The sequence below is a fragment of the Echiichthys vipera genome (genome assembly GCF_963691815.1).
Source record: "Echiichthys vipera genome assembly, chromosome: X".
NCBI classification, from domain to species: domain Eukaryota; kingdom Metazoa; phylum Chordata; class Actinopteri; order Perciformes; family Trachinidae; genus Echiichthys; species Echiichthys vipera.
Genome location: NC_139825.1, coordinates 23,590,682 through 23,603,844, shown reverse-complemented (window position 1 = coordinate 23,603,844; position 13,163 = coordinate 23,590,682). Strand labels below are relative to the sequence as shown.

Below are 13,163 nucleotides of genomic sequence, written 5' to 3'. Positions count from 1 at the left end.
ATACTGTAAATCCAGACCTCTCCAGACCAAGAGAACAACAATCTACCCACATTAGTTTCCTTAAACACCATCTCCAACGCACCCTGCAGGCTCCCACTGGTGGGACAAGAGCACAACACGACATACAGATTATAATCCCCCTTCACCATCTCGCAACAGTAAACGATGTACATTTCTGTAGGCTAAGTTGGACAAAAAATACTTTATTTTGCATCCTTTAAGAGTATTGAACTCTGAAGTATTGAATGATGGACAGATAAAAAAAAAGAAGCCAATATTACCAACGATGCAACTAGACAGTCTGCTTGGAGATTCATGGTTTTTGTCTTGACCGTAACCCAAGATTTTGAAACCCTTGCGAGATGGTTTAGTTTAGGCATTGACCTTGAATAGTTACATTTAGATGGTTAAGGATAGGCACTGATCTGGAGTTAAATGGTAGCAAGATAGAATCTTTTTGCTGTTATTTATGCCCCCTTTTGTAACAGAGAAATGAAGATGCTTGACTGATAAATAGGTGCATCCCTACCTGGTAGGGTTGTGGTTAGATGGTTGAAGTTGAGCATTGCCCTTGAATGGTTAATGTTAGGACAGGTCATTATAAGTCTAGGGTTACCATCTAGATACATCCAGATCCATGTGTGTTATGCTAGCAGCGGCTAATGTAGCCCTAAGCCGCTAGCATCAAGCATAGATGAGGAGCTAAAGAGGTCTTGTAACCCCACTTCGTTCCGACTCTGCATTTTTTTTCATTTCCAAACTTCCTGCCTTCAGACCCAACCGGTGAATATACCAGATTTTGTGCGTCTCCCTCTGGAGCTACAAAAGGCTTTCCACAACTTTTTTTTTTCTCCCCAAGACCTGTGCATAGACTTTGATGTGCAGTCTGCCTTTCACTTTGTCTCTGTTGCTTGCACATTTGACACCTCAAAATTGATGTTTTTGATATCTACATTTGTGCCTGGGACAATTGGTTTAGTAGCAAAGTGTCTAAGAATGACTGTACATATGGGTAGCAACATGTTTTTCTACACTGTTTATTTATCAGCAATGACTAAAACACCGCAAACGTGCATAATGGAGTTGGCACAAAATCTGCAGTTGGCAATCTCAGCACCGCAGACCGCGCAATGGGAGCTAACTAAACAACATCAATGGTAAACATGTTCCACAGAAGAGGAGTGAAAAAGCTAATTTCATGCACTGCACCAATATTCTTTCAGTCTCCACCAGGCTCATTCAAGAGGCCTTTATTCTCTGACTCATATCTTCAGACAGGGGAACCAGAGCTGGCACAAAATGGCTCCAGGAACAATGTGCTGGCCTGATTGCTCTATTGTGAGTTAGCTGTGGCCTTTGACATCTCCTCCTGAACCAAGAGTGTCTAATTCTGACAAGATTTGTCTGGAGACACAGCTGGAGGGCATTGTCACAGACAGGTGCCATACACTGCCTTTTTCAACAAAGAGTGAGAAGAGCTAGACAATATTAGAAATTAAAAGATGGCACTGTGAAAATAGCTGTCTCTCTGCACATGCTCTGAGTCTTTAAAGAGACAGAGACAGACAGTGTCTAAAAGGTTAAAGGTGGATAACAGAGGGAACATGCCAAGCTAAATCAGAGTCCCTGAAGGTACATGTGTTCCCTTTTGTCCATTTGGCAGCTACAGACTAAGGAGGGTGTTATGTCCGCAGGGCAGCCAATGCCGAGCAGGAAGGGAAGGGTCCACGAGCGGGGGAGACCATGCCCACGCAGGAAATAAATATATAGTACAGACATCTGTTGTGAGAGACCGTCTGTCATCTAAAATCATGTTAGTGTGCTAAAGTGCTGGCTAATATAAAAGGAGGGCAAGAGAGAGAGGGGAGTCTCGTCTATCCACAGCGCAGTGGTGTATGTAAAAAAAACAGAAGGAGACATCTCCGTGCATGCAGGTAAACATCTTTACGGCCATGTTTAAACAAGTGGACAGAGGATACACATCGTCCTTCACATCTGTGTCTATCACGTCTCTCCAGATGACCACTTGTGTTCAGGTTTCGTTACAGCCTACGTCACTTCCATTGTTTTGTGTTGTACCGCGGTAAATATTGCTGTCAGCAGAATCCTACACATCTCCTTCCGTAGGACAAAACAATGGACAGTCACACAAAATTTCATCCAACTCAACGTAAAATGGACAAGTTATTGAGCGTTGGCGTGCTGTCATCAAAACAACCACCACTTCTTACAATGATGATGTATTTTCCAGTTACGTCTTTGTCTGGGATGCATCAGGATCAATTAGTGTTTGCTTTACAAAAGTTTGTGGTCAAATGCGTCCCAGGGCATCTTCGCAAGTTTAAATTCATTATATATACTGTATTTCGCGCTATCCACTTGTGATCCCATCACCCAAGATACATTTTTAAACCAAGTTTAAACAGGGTCTATATGAGTTATATATTAGAAATTATTTATTAATTTGTCCGATCAAAAATAGTAGCTTAGTTTCTTTTTTTCCTAGCAAAAGTTATAGGGGGACACAAATTCTTTCAGGCTGTTTTTTCTGCCATTTTCAGTCTGCCCTCTCTTAAACACAGATTTTTATTTTGAAACTATTTCAGATCATAAATAGTAAAGTTGGGAAATATGGAGAAGTTTCTTTATCCCTAGCAAAAGTTATAGGGAGGATACAAATTATTTCAGACTCCCTAGGCACACGTCAGGTGCGAGGGTCCGTTCAGTGCTGCTTGCAGGTTTAATTTTATTACCATTTTCTTACGGAGCAGATTTCTGTCTTGGGTACACATAAATAATTTTGAATTTGGGGCGACTAGCTAACCTCTACCATCATATAAAACCAGTGGGCTTGTGGTTCATAGTAAGTAGTTGAGCTCTGAGGTGTGCTTTAAAATATCAGTTGGCCACACGACTTCAAAAAGTGAATGGAAAAGGTCTACTGTATTAATTTCCCCTTGTCCTTCTATGCAGTTTTTGTTATGGACATATCACACTCCAACTGAGTACTGGTCTTCTGGTGGTACCAAGTTCACAAACAAATTTAATGATGACAACTGTTCTTTATAGGGCATCTTCTGCTTGGAATAATCTCCCCGTCGGCATTAGACACATGAAAAGCAGACCTTCTTTTAAAAGGTTACTTAAACATAAATTAATTGATCCCTTTTAGATCTACAGAAATTTAGCTTGTTGATTACTGTTATTATTATTATTATTGTTGTTGCTGTTTGTTTACTGTGGTGTGTCTTCACTTATTCACTGTTTACTTATGAGGCTGAGCTTGTTGTTGTTTTTTTTTGTTTGTTTTGTTTTTGCTGTCTGTTTTTGGTTTTTTGAATATAGCTACTTTGTGTTTTTTTTTTGATACAATTGTTTTGTTTTAATGATATAGTGTGATTTTATTACTGTTTGCTTTAATTGTTGTCGCCTCCTGTGTGGACCCCAGGGAGACTAGCTACCACTTTGTGGAAGCTAATGGGGAATAAGGAATAAATATCTTAACAACACAGGTGAGAGAGGTGTGGGTGAAGGAAAGCTGTCTTCTTCAGCTTTACATGTGGTTATTGATTTTTTTTTCTTTTCTGTAATACTGTGTTTTTTTTGTGGGATAACACTCTGCACATTGTTTACCACACAAAAGAAAATGCAGTGTGTGCTCACACAGCAGTCAGTATTCTGCAGCGGGTGTGTCATTTGTAACTGTAGTGGCTACTTCAGCTTCATTTGATGAAGTCTATGCAGTGTCACTTGTTCATTCACTTTTTCACCACAACACTGATAAAAAAGGAAGAGTATTCTTGTATACTTACAGCCTTTGTATATGTCTGTAGGAATCTGGACTGCACTGGAAGAGTAGTTGACCTTGTTTTTAAAATTAGGATCATCCACAAACTCCAGCTCCAAAGATGTCGAGCTCTCCAGCGGGTTCTCCTCTTCTCCATCCTCTGTCTGTGCGCGCACGCACACACACACGCATGCACACGCACACGCACACACGCACACGCACACACACACACACACACACACACACACACACACACACACACACACACACACACACACACACACACACACACACACACAAATCAGAGTGAGCATAAAAATGAAAATGCGTGAATGCAAATGTAGTATCGCATTCTGTCACCTCCCATATTGGGGTTTTACAGTGCCCATCTGTAGCTATGGTACAGAAGAAGAATTAGAATAATTACTTTATTAATCCCGCAACGGGAAATTCAGACAGTATAATGTCTCTTTCTCCCTGAGTCAATGCATTTGGAGAATGTTTAGCACAAATTTAGCATTATTCTGCCTTTTGTCTGCCTTCAGATTTAGGTGGTCCTATACTCCCCCTCTCCTCAGAGAACAACAGCAGGTATCAGAGCAGACACCAAACAGAGAGACTCATTAGTAACAAAGATGACTATCACAAACACATGAGGTGCCACACGGATTAACCCCGACGATACCTAGCAACCGAGCCACTTAATCTTGGTTTAGTCTCAACCATTTGAATGAAAGCATATTTCATAACAGGCTGTCTCCTCTCTCTCACATGTGACTGTTTAAACATAAAACACTATTAAAGCTGTTTTCTTTTTCACACTTTTACAGCTCCTATGTGCGGCCATTGTACATGATGAGAAAGCCTGACGCTCATATTGCATTAGGAAAGTGTCAGATATCAAAGAAAGCCAGAAGATAAAAGAGAAAAACTGACATTTAAGCTTTTTATCTTGATAAGTTATCAATGGAGTCCAATCTGTGCCTGTTCCCACAGGAGGAAGTGATTGTGGGATGTGAAAAAAAATGGCAACAAGATATAATCCCACTCTCCTGCTCAGTTTATTGGCTTGTTCATGATCAGATTTCGCTCACTAAAACCCTGGTATATGTATCCTTAGGAAACGGCACAAAACTAAAACAAATCCCTGATCATTCCTCGCATATTCTGATTGCTTTAGAGCAGAGATGTTACTTCAATACAAATCTGTATCAAATGTGCGATTGCAAAATACACTTTTTATTTTAATAAAGCAGCGTGGGTTAATTGGATCTGACATGATAAAAAATGTTTGTTTTTTGGAGAAATTAAATCAAAATTCCATGTCCACGGCAGAAGTTGATTGATGGGCCAACTTTAATTGACTATTAAAATGCAATTACAAGCTGTTGTTGGGATGAGCAGGGAGATGGTTGAAGTCTCACTGAAAGTCAACATAAGGAACAATAGAGTGTTGTGACAAACCAGCTCATGAGAGATACGACTTCATAGAAAACGTTAGGACAGATAAATGTGTAACTGAGCAGACACACCTGGCCTTCAGACACTTAACTGCTACTTGAATACAGATCATCAAACAGTTGGTTTATCATTATCACACATGCTTGGTCTTAATAAATTGAATGTTTAGCAGTTTAGATTTTTCTTATCATGGACTCAAAACAAAACAAAAACAATCAGTTGTATAAATACATTAACAATGGTAGAAGTTTAGCAAAATGAAATTGAAACGCAACAATTGCATTCATTATCAATGAATAAAAAGGCAAAGAAGTAATACATCTGTAACATTTTATATTTTCAGCCTCACAAGTTGGGGGTATTTCATTGTCTAACATAGTTCCGGTTAATCACCAGGCTGCTCATCTGGAAGGGTGAGAGATTATGAGACAAGAACTTGCTTTTTTAGTTTTATTGAAAAGGGTCCTCATAAAATGCAGGTTAGACATTTTTTTATTTTAATCCCTTCCAATCTAGTAGCTCCCTGCTGAGAAAATTTGTTTAAATTCCCTACCTTTTGGATGTGATATGAGGATACAATCTGACAACAAGACTTTCCTCCTTTAATACTCCTTCTTCTTTAAAAAAACAATCTCAATACATGCGACAACTAACATTTCATATTCTCACTGTTAAAGCTGTGGTTATATAATATTTCCCTGCTGTTCTAATCAAATATGGATGTTTTATTTCTTACTTTGTAGAAGTTGGAGAAAAGAGGGAAGGGCTGAACTGAACAGAGTTACAGGTTTCTACTCAACAGAAAAATGATAAAAAAAATGTGTTTCCAGGTCATATGTGCGCCCTAATAACTGATGATATGGAAGAATAAAAATGCAATTGACTGTTGAATACAAATGCCAACAGTGATGCCTATTTTCATAGTGCTGTGGCAGATACACTGAGGTTTATCAAACAAGAATGGATGATGAAATTATCAAAACTGATACTTTGTATTAATGTTGGTTTAGTGCAGATTTGTTGACGCAGTTTGAGATTTCACAGGTTGATTCTCCATTAATAGCAAACCTGATTAGGTTAGGGATGCTGGCTTTTTAACAGCACTAACTGTGAGGTTGAGGTGTTTGTTTATTACTCAGTCTGACACTAATTCTGTAAATGTGGGGCAGGGAAGGTTTTTTTTTTCCTTCAGAAGAGCCCAATCATAATTAACCAAGGCAGCGTCTAATTAGGAGCTGAATAAATCCACGCAGGAAAGACTGATTGGTTCATTTTCTTCAACCATCCACCACCTGTTTTGCTCGATTCATTACCCAATTTGTTAATTGTATCTCCCCCGTTCTCAAGGTTTAATAAAAGGCTGAAGAGGCCAGAGATGACATTTTGAAGATTCTTTCATTCTCGCCTTCAGCCAACCAGGGTTAACCTCAAACATGTCACTTTAGGCCCTGTATGTGTGTGTGGGTGTGTTTATTTGAAAGACTCCAGGAACAAGTAATATAAAAGAAAAACAGCTCTTTAAACAAACAGGGATTCCTTCAGAAAAGAAATAACATAACAATTGGTAAATAGCCGCTTCAACATATTAAACGTGTAGTATGCCACAACTGGAAAAAACCTTAGAATTAGACTTGTACTTATCATGCATACATTTGATAGTTGTCCTCAAAGTAAATTGCTACCATGACCATATTCATGGAAGAAGTTGGAAATTGCAGACAGAAGAATATTTGCACTTTCCCTCTAGAGGCTTTTTCTGCTTCTTGATGGAGAATACGTTATAATCTTTTATGGGGGGTGAGGCGTGGCTGATGTAGTCTGAAGTTTTAACCGATGGCCAATAAGACTTGAAAGTCATAATGCTGGGCACATCAGGGTGGTCCAAACAGGAAGCCATTAAAGGACATTAGAACACGTGTGTGTCATTAATAAAAAGAAAACCCAAAAGAGGCTGGTATAAGAAACATATATAAAATACTCTTCAGATATGCATTGGCAAATGGGAATTTTTAAAATGAATCATCACATTGAACTTATATCAAAAGGTACAATGACATGAGGAGCAATTAATAGGGTATAGGGAACAGGATAGGGAACAGAGGAGATGAGGCTTGCAAAAGATAGCCAGCCAATCACTTACCTGAATTCTTATCACATCTCACTGATAGTACAGTACAATAGAATAGAACATTTTCACTCCAGTGGTAAAAAGCCTTAATTCAAAAGAGGTCATCGTGGTCCAGCCTATTCGGATACCGGTGGACGACTGTTGTCGTTGCAGGGACAAGGAATGACCTCTGTCTGACCTCTACCACTGTCTCTGGGTGGTTGTGGGGTTGGTGAAGCGGAGGTCAGGGGTGTGTCACTGGCTCGGCCTCAGTGTGCCATGTTAATGATGACTGATGTTCTCCAATTAGATGTGCTGACAGGCCCTAAAGCACTGTGTCATTAATCACAGGAGTGGCGTGCACAAAGAGAAAATCACACCATGATTTATTGCTGTACCGCCTCACTCTCTTCCTCTCTCTATTTCACTCTCTTCCCATCTTTTTGTGCTTTGGTGATCTTATGTGTGTGTGTGTGTGTGTGTGTGTGTGTGTGTGTGTGTGTGTGAGAGTGTGTGTGTGTGTGTTTGTGTGTGTGTGTGTGTGTGTGTGTGTGTGAGAGAGTGTGTGTGTGTGTGTTTGTGTGTGTGTGTGTGGGGGGGGGGGGGGGGGGGGGGGTCCTGCACTTTTCCTTGAAACTTAATCAATCAGTGGGCACAGGCTCCGAGTGTGACCTATCCTGAGGAGGAACTGCAGTTGGAGTGGTAGCCTGGCGAGACCAATCAGCAGTGACTTGCTTTTCTGGAGGAAAACCGAGTTACCCAGGCTGTAGGTCCTCCCGTGAATGTCATTCATATTCTTGCGTAGGAATGACACAAATGGTGTCTTCGCAAACGAAAGCGCGATATGACTCGTGTTCTGGTTTGAGGCGTCTTGATGGGTGTGTGGAGGTCTAACAGCCCTGCAGTTAAGTTCTGCATTCGACACAGTAAGGGACTGTGGGGAGGGAGAAAAACTCTGGGAATAAGACTGGGGGAGGACAGCTGAAGTCGCTGTCACATGCACATCGGCCCTGCCCCTGCTCTGTCACACCAACTCACCATAAAGCAGTGTCACCTCACTAACACACACAGACATCCCAGGGGCCTGTGACCGGAGGAAGGGGTGAGGGGGTGGGGGGCATCAACACCGAGGAGGCCGAAGGAGGGAGGTATGGGGTGGGGTTGCAGGAGAGGGATGTGAGTGGGTAGGATCTGCGGGTAGGTTTAAGGCAGGCAGACGGGAGGAAGTGGGGAGCAGTCCGTACTGTACTCACATAGTCTGAATCCGCTTTGGAATCGTAGTATGAAATGTCATTCTCCTGTGCAGAAAAGAAAGTGAAAATACAGGTGATGAGAAAAGATATAGCAGTGTCTATATCAGCCCCGACTTCTCGCGGTGGTAAGCTAGAGAGAGTCATGGTTATATTCAATCACACTGTTCAGCATGAGAATATAATCAGCATCACAGAACACAGGAGAAGTAGTGTGATGTGGAATGACAGTCATGAGAAGGTGACCAGATAGCTGTAGAGATATCCAAGGATGTTATGCGTCTGGGCAATGCTTAATGTAAGTGTCACATGTTCAAACTTGTGCTAAAACACACTGTGGGAACATCTCCATGTGTTGTAGAATGAGCTCAGTTCGCAGTGAGAGAAGAATAAACTCAAAATGTGACTCTCTCTGGGAGTCTTATCGACCTCAGCTGGCTGTGTTTTCAGTCTAGGAAAACAGCTCTCACAAAAGGAAAGAAACAGAAAAAAGGATTAAGGAAAATAATGTAAATGTATGCAATTTTGCTGCACTGTTTTGCTCTAATTGCAGACTGAACCAGTCACAAGCCCCAGATTCAGCTTCTCACCAAGCTCCTGGCCTTTACCCAGAGCAAAGCCCCCATACCCAGGCTGTTAGCCTCCCTGCCGTTCTCTTCTCCTCTCAACTGGCATCCTTATCTCCTGTAGAAGCGTGAGGGCGGGCAGGGGTTGCATGCAGCGAGCAGCGTCTGTGCGTCCTGCTTCATTATTATGAGGAGGCTGGCTGAGGACGCGCTCTCAAGGGCACCACAGTGACTGACTCGCCCCCACTGGAGGAGCTGTGGTCATGGTCTGAAGGGGGAGGACGGCTGACCAAGGAAGAGGCTGCCAACCGTGCAGGTACTGTTCAAAAACTTACTAAGTCAAACTTATTTTCTCTCAATTTCTGTGTGTCACTTTCACCGTTTTGCTCTTCACTGTTTTCATCTCTCTTCTTCTGTCTCACACACATAAATGCTGCTGTCTGTGTTTTTTTAATTTGTACACACACACACACACACACACACACACACACACACACACACACACACACACACACACACACACACACACACACACACACACACACCTATATGCACAAGTATTCTCTTTCTATGTCAGCCACCATCTTTCTCTCAGCTCCCTTCAGCGTGAGAGCATCTCTGCACATCACAACCGGGGTCTTGGCTGGCCTCCAGTGCTAATCAGAGAGTCAGTCATCAGCTCGCCTCAGTCCCTAACAACTCACCAAAGAAACACAGTGTGATTAAAACATACACTGACACCAAACATGGGGCGGACCAGCATGGACGCAGCTTGTGCCTTTGGGTAATGAGCGTGGATGAGCTAGAGGAGGAGCAGAATCTGCGCCCTGACACATCTCCTCAACTTACCAGCGCTCCCTCTGCCTCCCCAGCTTTGCCAGAGAGATCAGGAGTGAGGAAGGAGGGGGAGGCACTGGGTGGAGGGATCAGAGCGGATCTTTCAAGGAGTACATTGGGTTAAGGTGGAGGGTTAGTAGGAGGCTGAGGTCGGGGTGATATGAAGGGATGAAGTGAGAGAAGAGAGATGGGTGGCTGTGGTGATGGCGGTGAGTGCAGTGGGAAAAGAGCTGCCAGGGCTAAAAATAGCTCATGCCTCTGCAGAGAGAAAAGGAAAGAGAGCAAGCAAGACTGTGGCAGAGCAACAGTGTTGTTGTGTCTGCCAGCAGGATTGATCTGGAGCCCAGTCCTGCTTAGACTGGTCCCTCGCTTCTAAAGAGTTTACTCTCACTACTGCAGCATTACAACTCATTATTCAGAACTGCTTCCTGTAAATAAATGTTTGGTTCCTCGCAGCAGAGTGACACCGTCCAGCACTTTTACTCAAATAATATACTTTAAAAAAAACTATACCATACATTACTGAAGAGAGAAAGTAGTGAGAGGTCCAACAGTGATGCTCCTTTGCTAATACTTCATTCCATTAGTTTATTTTGTATCCCTTATTACTGCTTTTTATTGCAAATAATCAAAGTGACAAATCAAAGGAAAACCTAATTGAGCAGAAAAAGATAGCCTACATAATGAATGCAGATGCTTCGCACGATCACTAAAATGTGAATAATATAGAGTTCTAGTAGATTATTTGCAAAGGAGCAATAAAGCTGTTCTGGTGGCTGGTTGTTAGCAACATTTTTCAAAGACATTGTATGCTGTTTTTCCTTTTATTTGTCATCCGTCTATGATAGGTATCATGTTTGTTTGCACAGCTGGACAGCTGTGTTTGCCTACTGAACCCATACCCAGTACATATCACTTACTTAAAAATTTCACCATGCTATGGCATCACCATTTAAAGTCAATGCAAGTCAAGAAATTTAAGTCCTTATATTTAGCATTCATCAGCAGTATATAAACATTTAATAGATGGGTTATAATAATACTTCTTCTATGAAAACATATTATTGCAACTTTTACTATTTTCATTCATTATCTGTTTATACAAAAGCCTCTACTTATTAGTTCCTAAGGAGGAGTTATAAATGTTGGATGTTGTAATAAACACTATAATAAATATATTAAATGTTTATAGGTGCAGCTGTGTTGCAGGAGGTAGAGCGGTCATCCTTTGAACACAACGTTGTTCAAAGGACAGCTCCTACTGATTACCTTGAGTGAGACACTTAACACTTAAAATTTGCTCCCTGCAGAAGTCATATTTCACTGTGTTTTGCTAATGACTGTATGTGACCAGTGATCACACAGTTTAAAGTTTATAAACTGCTCAAACTTTTAATGCTAAATAGGGGGACTGAAGATGCAGAGGGACTGAAGACTGAAAGATGCAGAGGAATCAGGAGGTGGGATTCTGGGACAATATGGCCAAAATATATCACAAGATAGCATGTTTTTGCTAATACAATAAATACTAATTCTATATGAAATAACCAGATTATTTACTCCTGTGTGAATCAGATACTTGACAAATGAAAATTACGGAGTCTTTTCTAATTTTATTAAAAACTAGTGCAAAATGCACATAATGTACAAGGATAAGAATGTAAAAGGGTCATCCAAATGATATAAATATGGCTGTGCCAGGTTTCCAACATTGCCTTGAAATGATATATAAAAATATGTACATTATTCATATTTATACCGTTTTGATGATACATATTGAATGAGAATCAGTGTAGGTAGGATATGGTTGGGCATAACACTGATTTTTACAGGACTGAAATTATACTCTCTTCGTAACGATTACAGTAAGATAACATCTAAATTATACCTATTTGTATAAAGTTGTTGCCTTGTGCAATATGATAAAGGTGAGACCTCTTAACACATTGATCCTACTCATGAAGGCAACAACCTCAGCCTCAAACCACACACCACACAGACATGCACAGAAGAGGTGGCTTCATGTGGGCGAGTCCTAGGCCACCGTTACCCTCTGACTCTGAGTGGGCCCTGGGGGTAGCAGGGCCATCTGCTGCTGCCGGTCACAGGTCTCTATGGGCTGAGGGTCCAGGTTAAACACACATCTGATACAACACCAAGCCAGCAATTATCCCACACTCATTCCTGTCCAAGCTCCATCCTGCTAGTGAACACACATATACAATACGTAATTGCAACTGCATGCTCACAGACACTCATATCCAACATGTACTCACTTGTGAATGTACAAACAGAGCACGTACCATGCCAAGTGTACGTGCTCGCACACCACCACAACACGCGCATGCAAGGAAACACACAAAGTCTGAGAAATTCCCACTGACACAAAGTGCTATCAGTAAATTAAATCTATCATGCTGAGTGGACCAACAAATTCCAAACGGGAGACAAACACTGAGGTCAGGTGATGATCTCCAGCCCCTCCCTTACATCAATCTTCCTTCGCTCATCTCCTTACCTCTCCTCACCCTTATCGCGATCTGCTTCCTCTCTCCTCCTCCGCCCTGCCCCGTCTTATCTTCATCTCTCCCAATCTCTCTATTCTCAATACCAGCCTCCTCTCACCAATTTCAGCAAAAGCAACGGCGCGTAGGTTAGATGCCTACTGTTGCTATAGAAACCGCCCCTCTGCTCTAGATTACAATGTGACTTTGTCTCCATGCCAGGGCTACAATGTCTGCTCGTTTTATGTCTGACCAGATACATGCCTCCCTATCTTTTGTTTGTCTGTATGCCTGTCAGTCTTAGGTTGTCCTTCTGCCAGCGTGTTTTCTTGTCATCACTACATGCTGTTATTTTAATGTCATCTATTGCTTGTAGTTACACATTTAAACTTCAAAATATCCTGTCAAGTGAAGGTCGGAGCCTTTAAAGTCCCCCAAATCTCATCCTATGTGAAGAGGACCTTGACAGATGACTCATCCACTAAAGCATGGGGGGTAACAATACGTGATTGAAAAATGGCTGGTACATAAATGCTGTCATATGTAGGGGTACATGTAATGAGGGAGTGTGGTCGCTGGGACTAAATCTTTTGAATTTGAATCTGTGAGCTCTCTCAATGGGCTGGCTGAGACAGGTTGACATTTGAGTGT

General features: G+C 41.6%; 1 protein-coding gene across 1 annotated transcript in view; it reads right to left on the bottom strand.

The window, feature by feature from the left end:
• cacna2d2a (calcium channel, voltage-dependent, alpha 2/delta subunit 2a) overlaps positions 1 to 13,163 on the bottom strand; it is a gene marked incomplete at its 5' end in the record, with an annotated part of 160,729 nt that overhangs the window by 50,051 nt on the left and 97,515 nt on the right. Inside the window, 2 exons of the mRNA XM_083939740.1 lie at positions 3,813 to 3,951; positions 8,609 to 8,653. Of these exons, the coding sequence (XP_083795866.1) occupies positions 3,813 to 3,951; positions 8,609 to 8,653 (184 nt within the window). The remainder of the gene's footprint in view (positions 1 to 3,812; positions 3,952 to 8,608; positions 8,654 to 13,163) is intronic.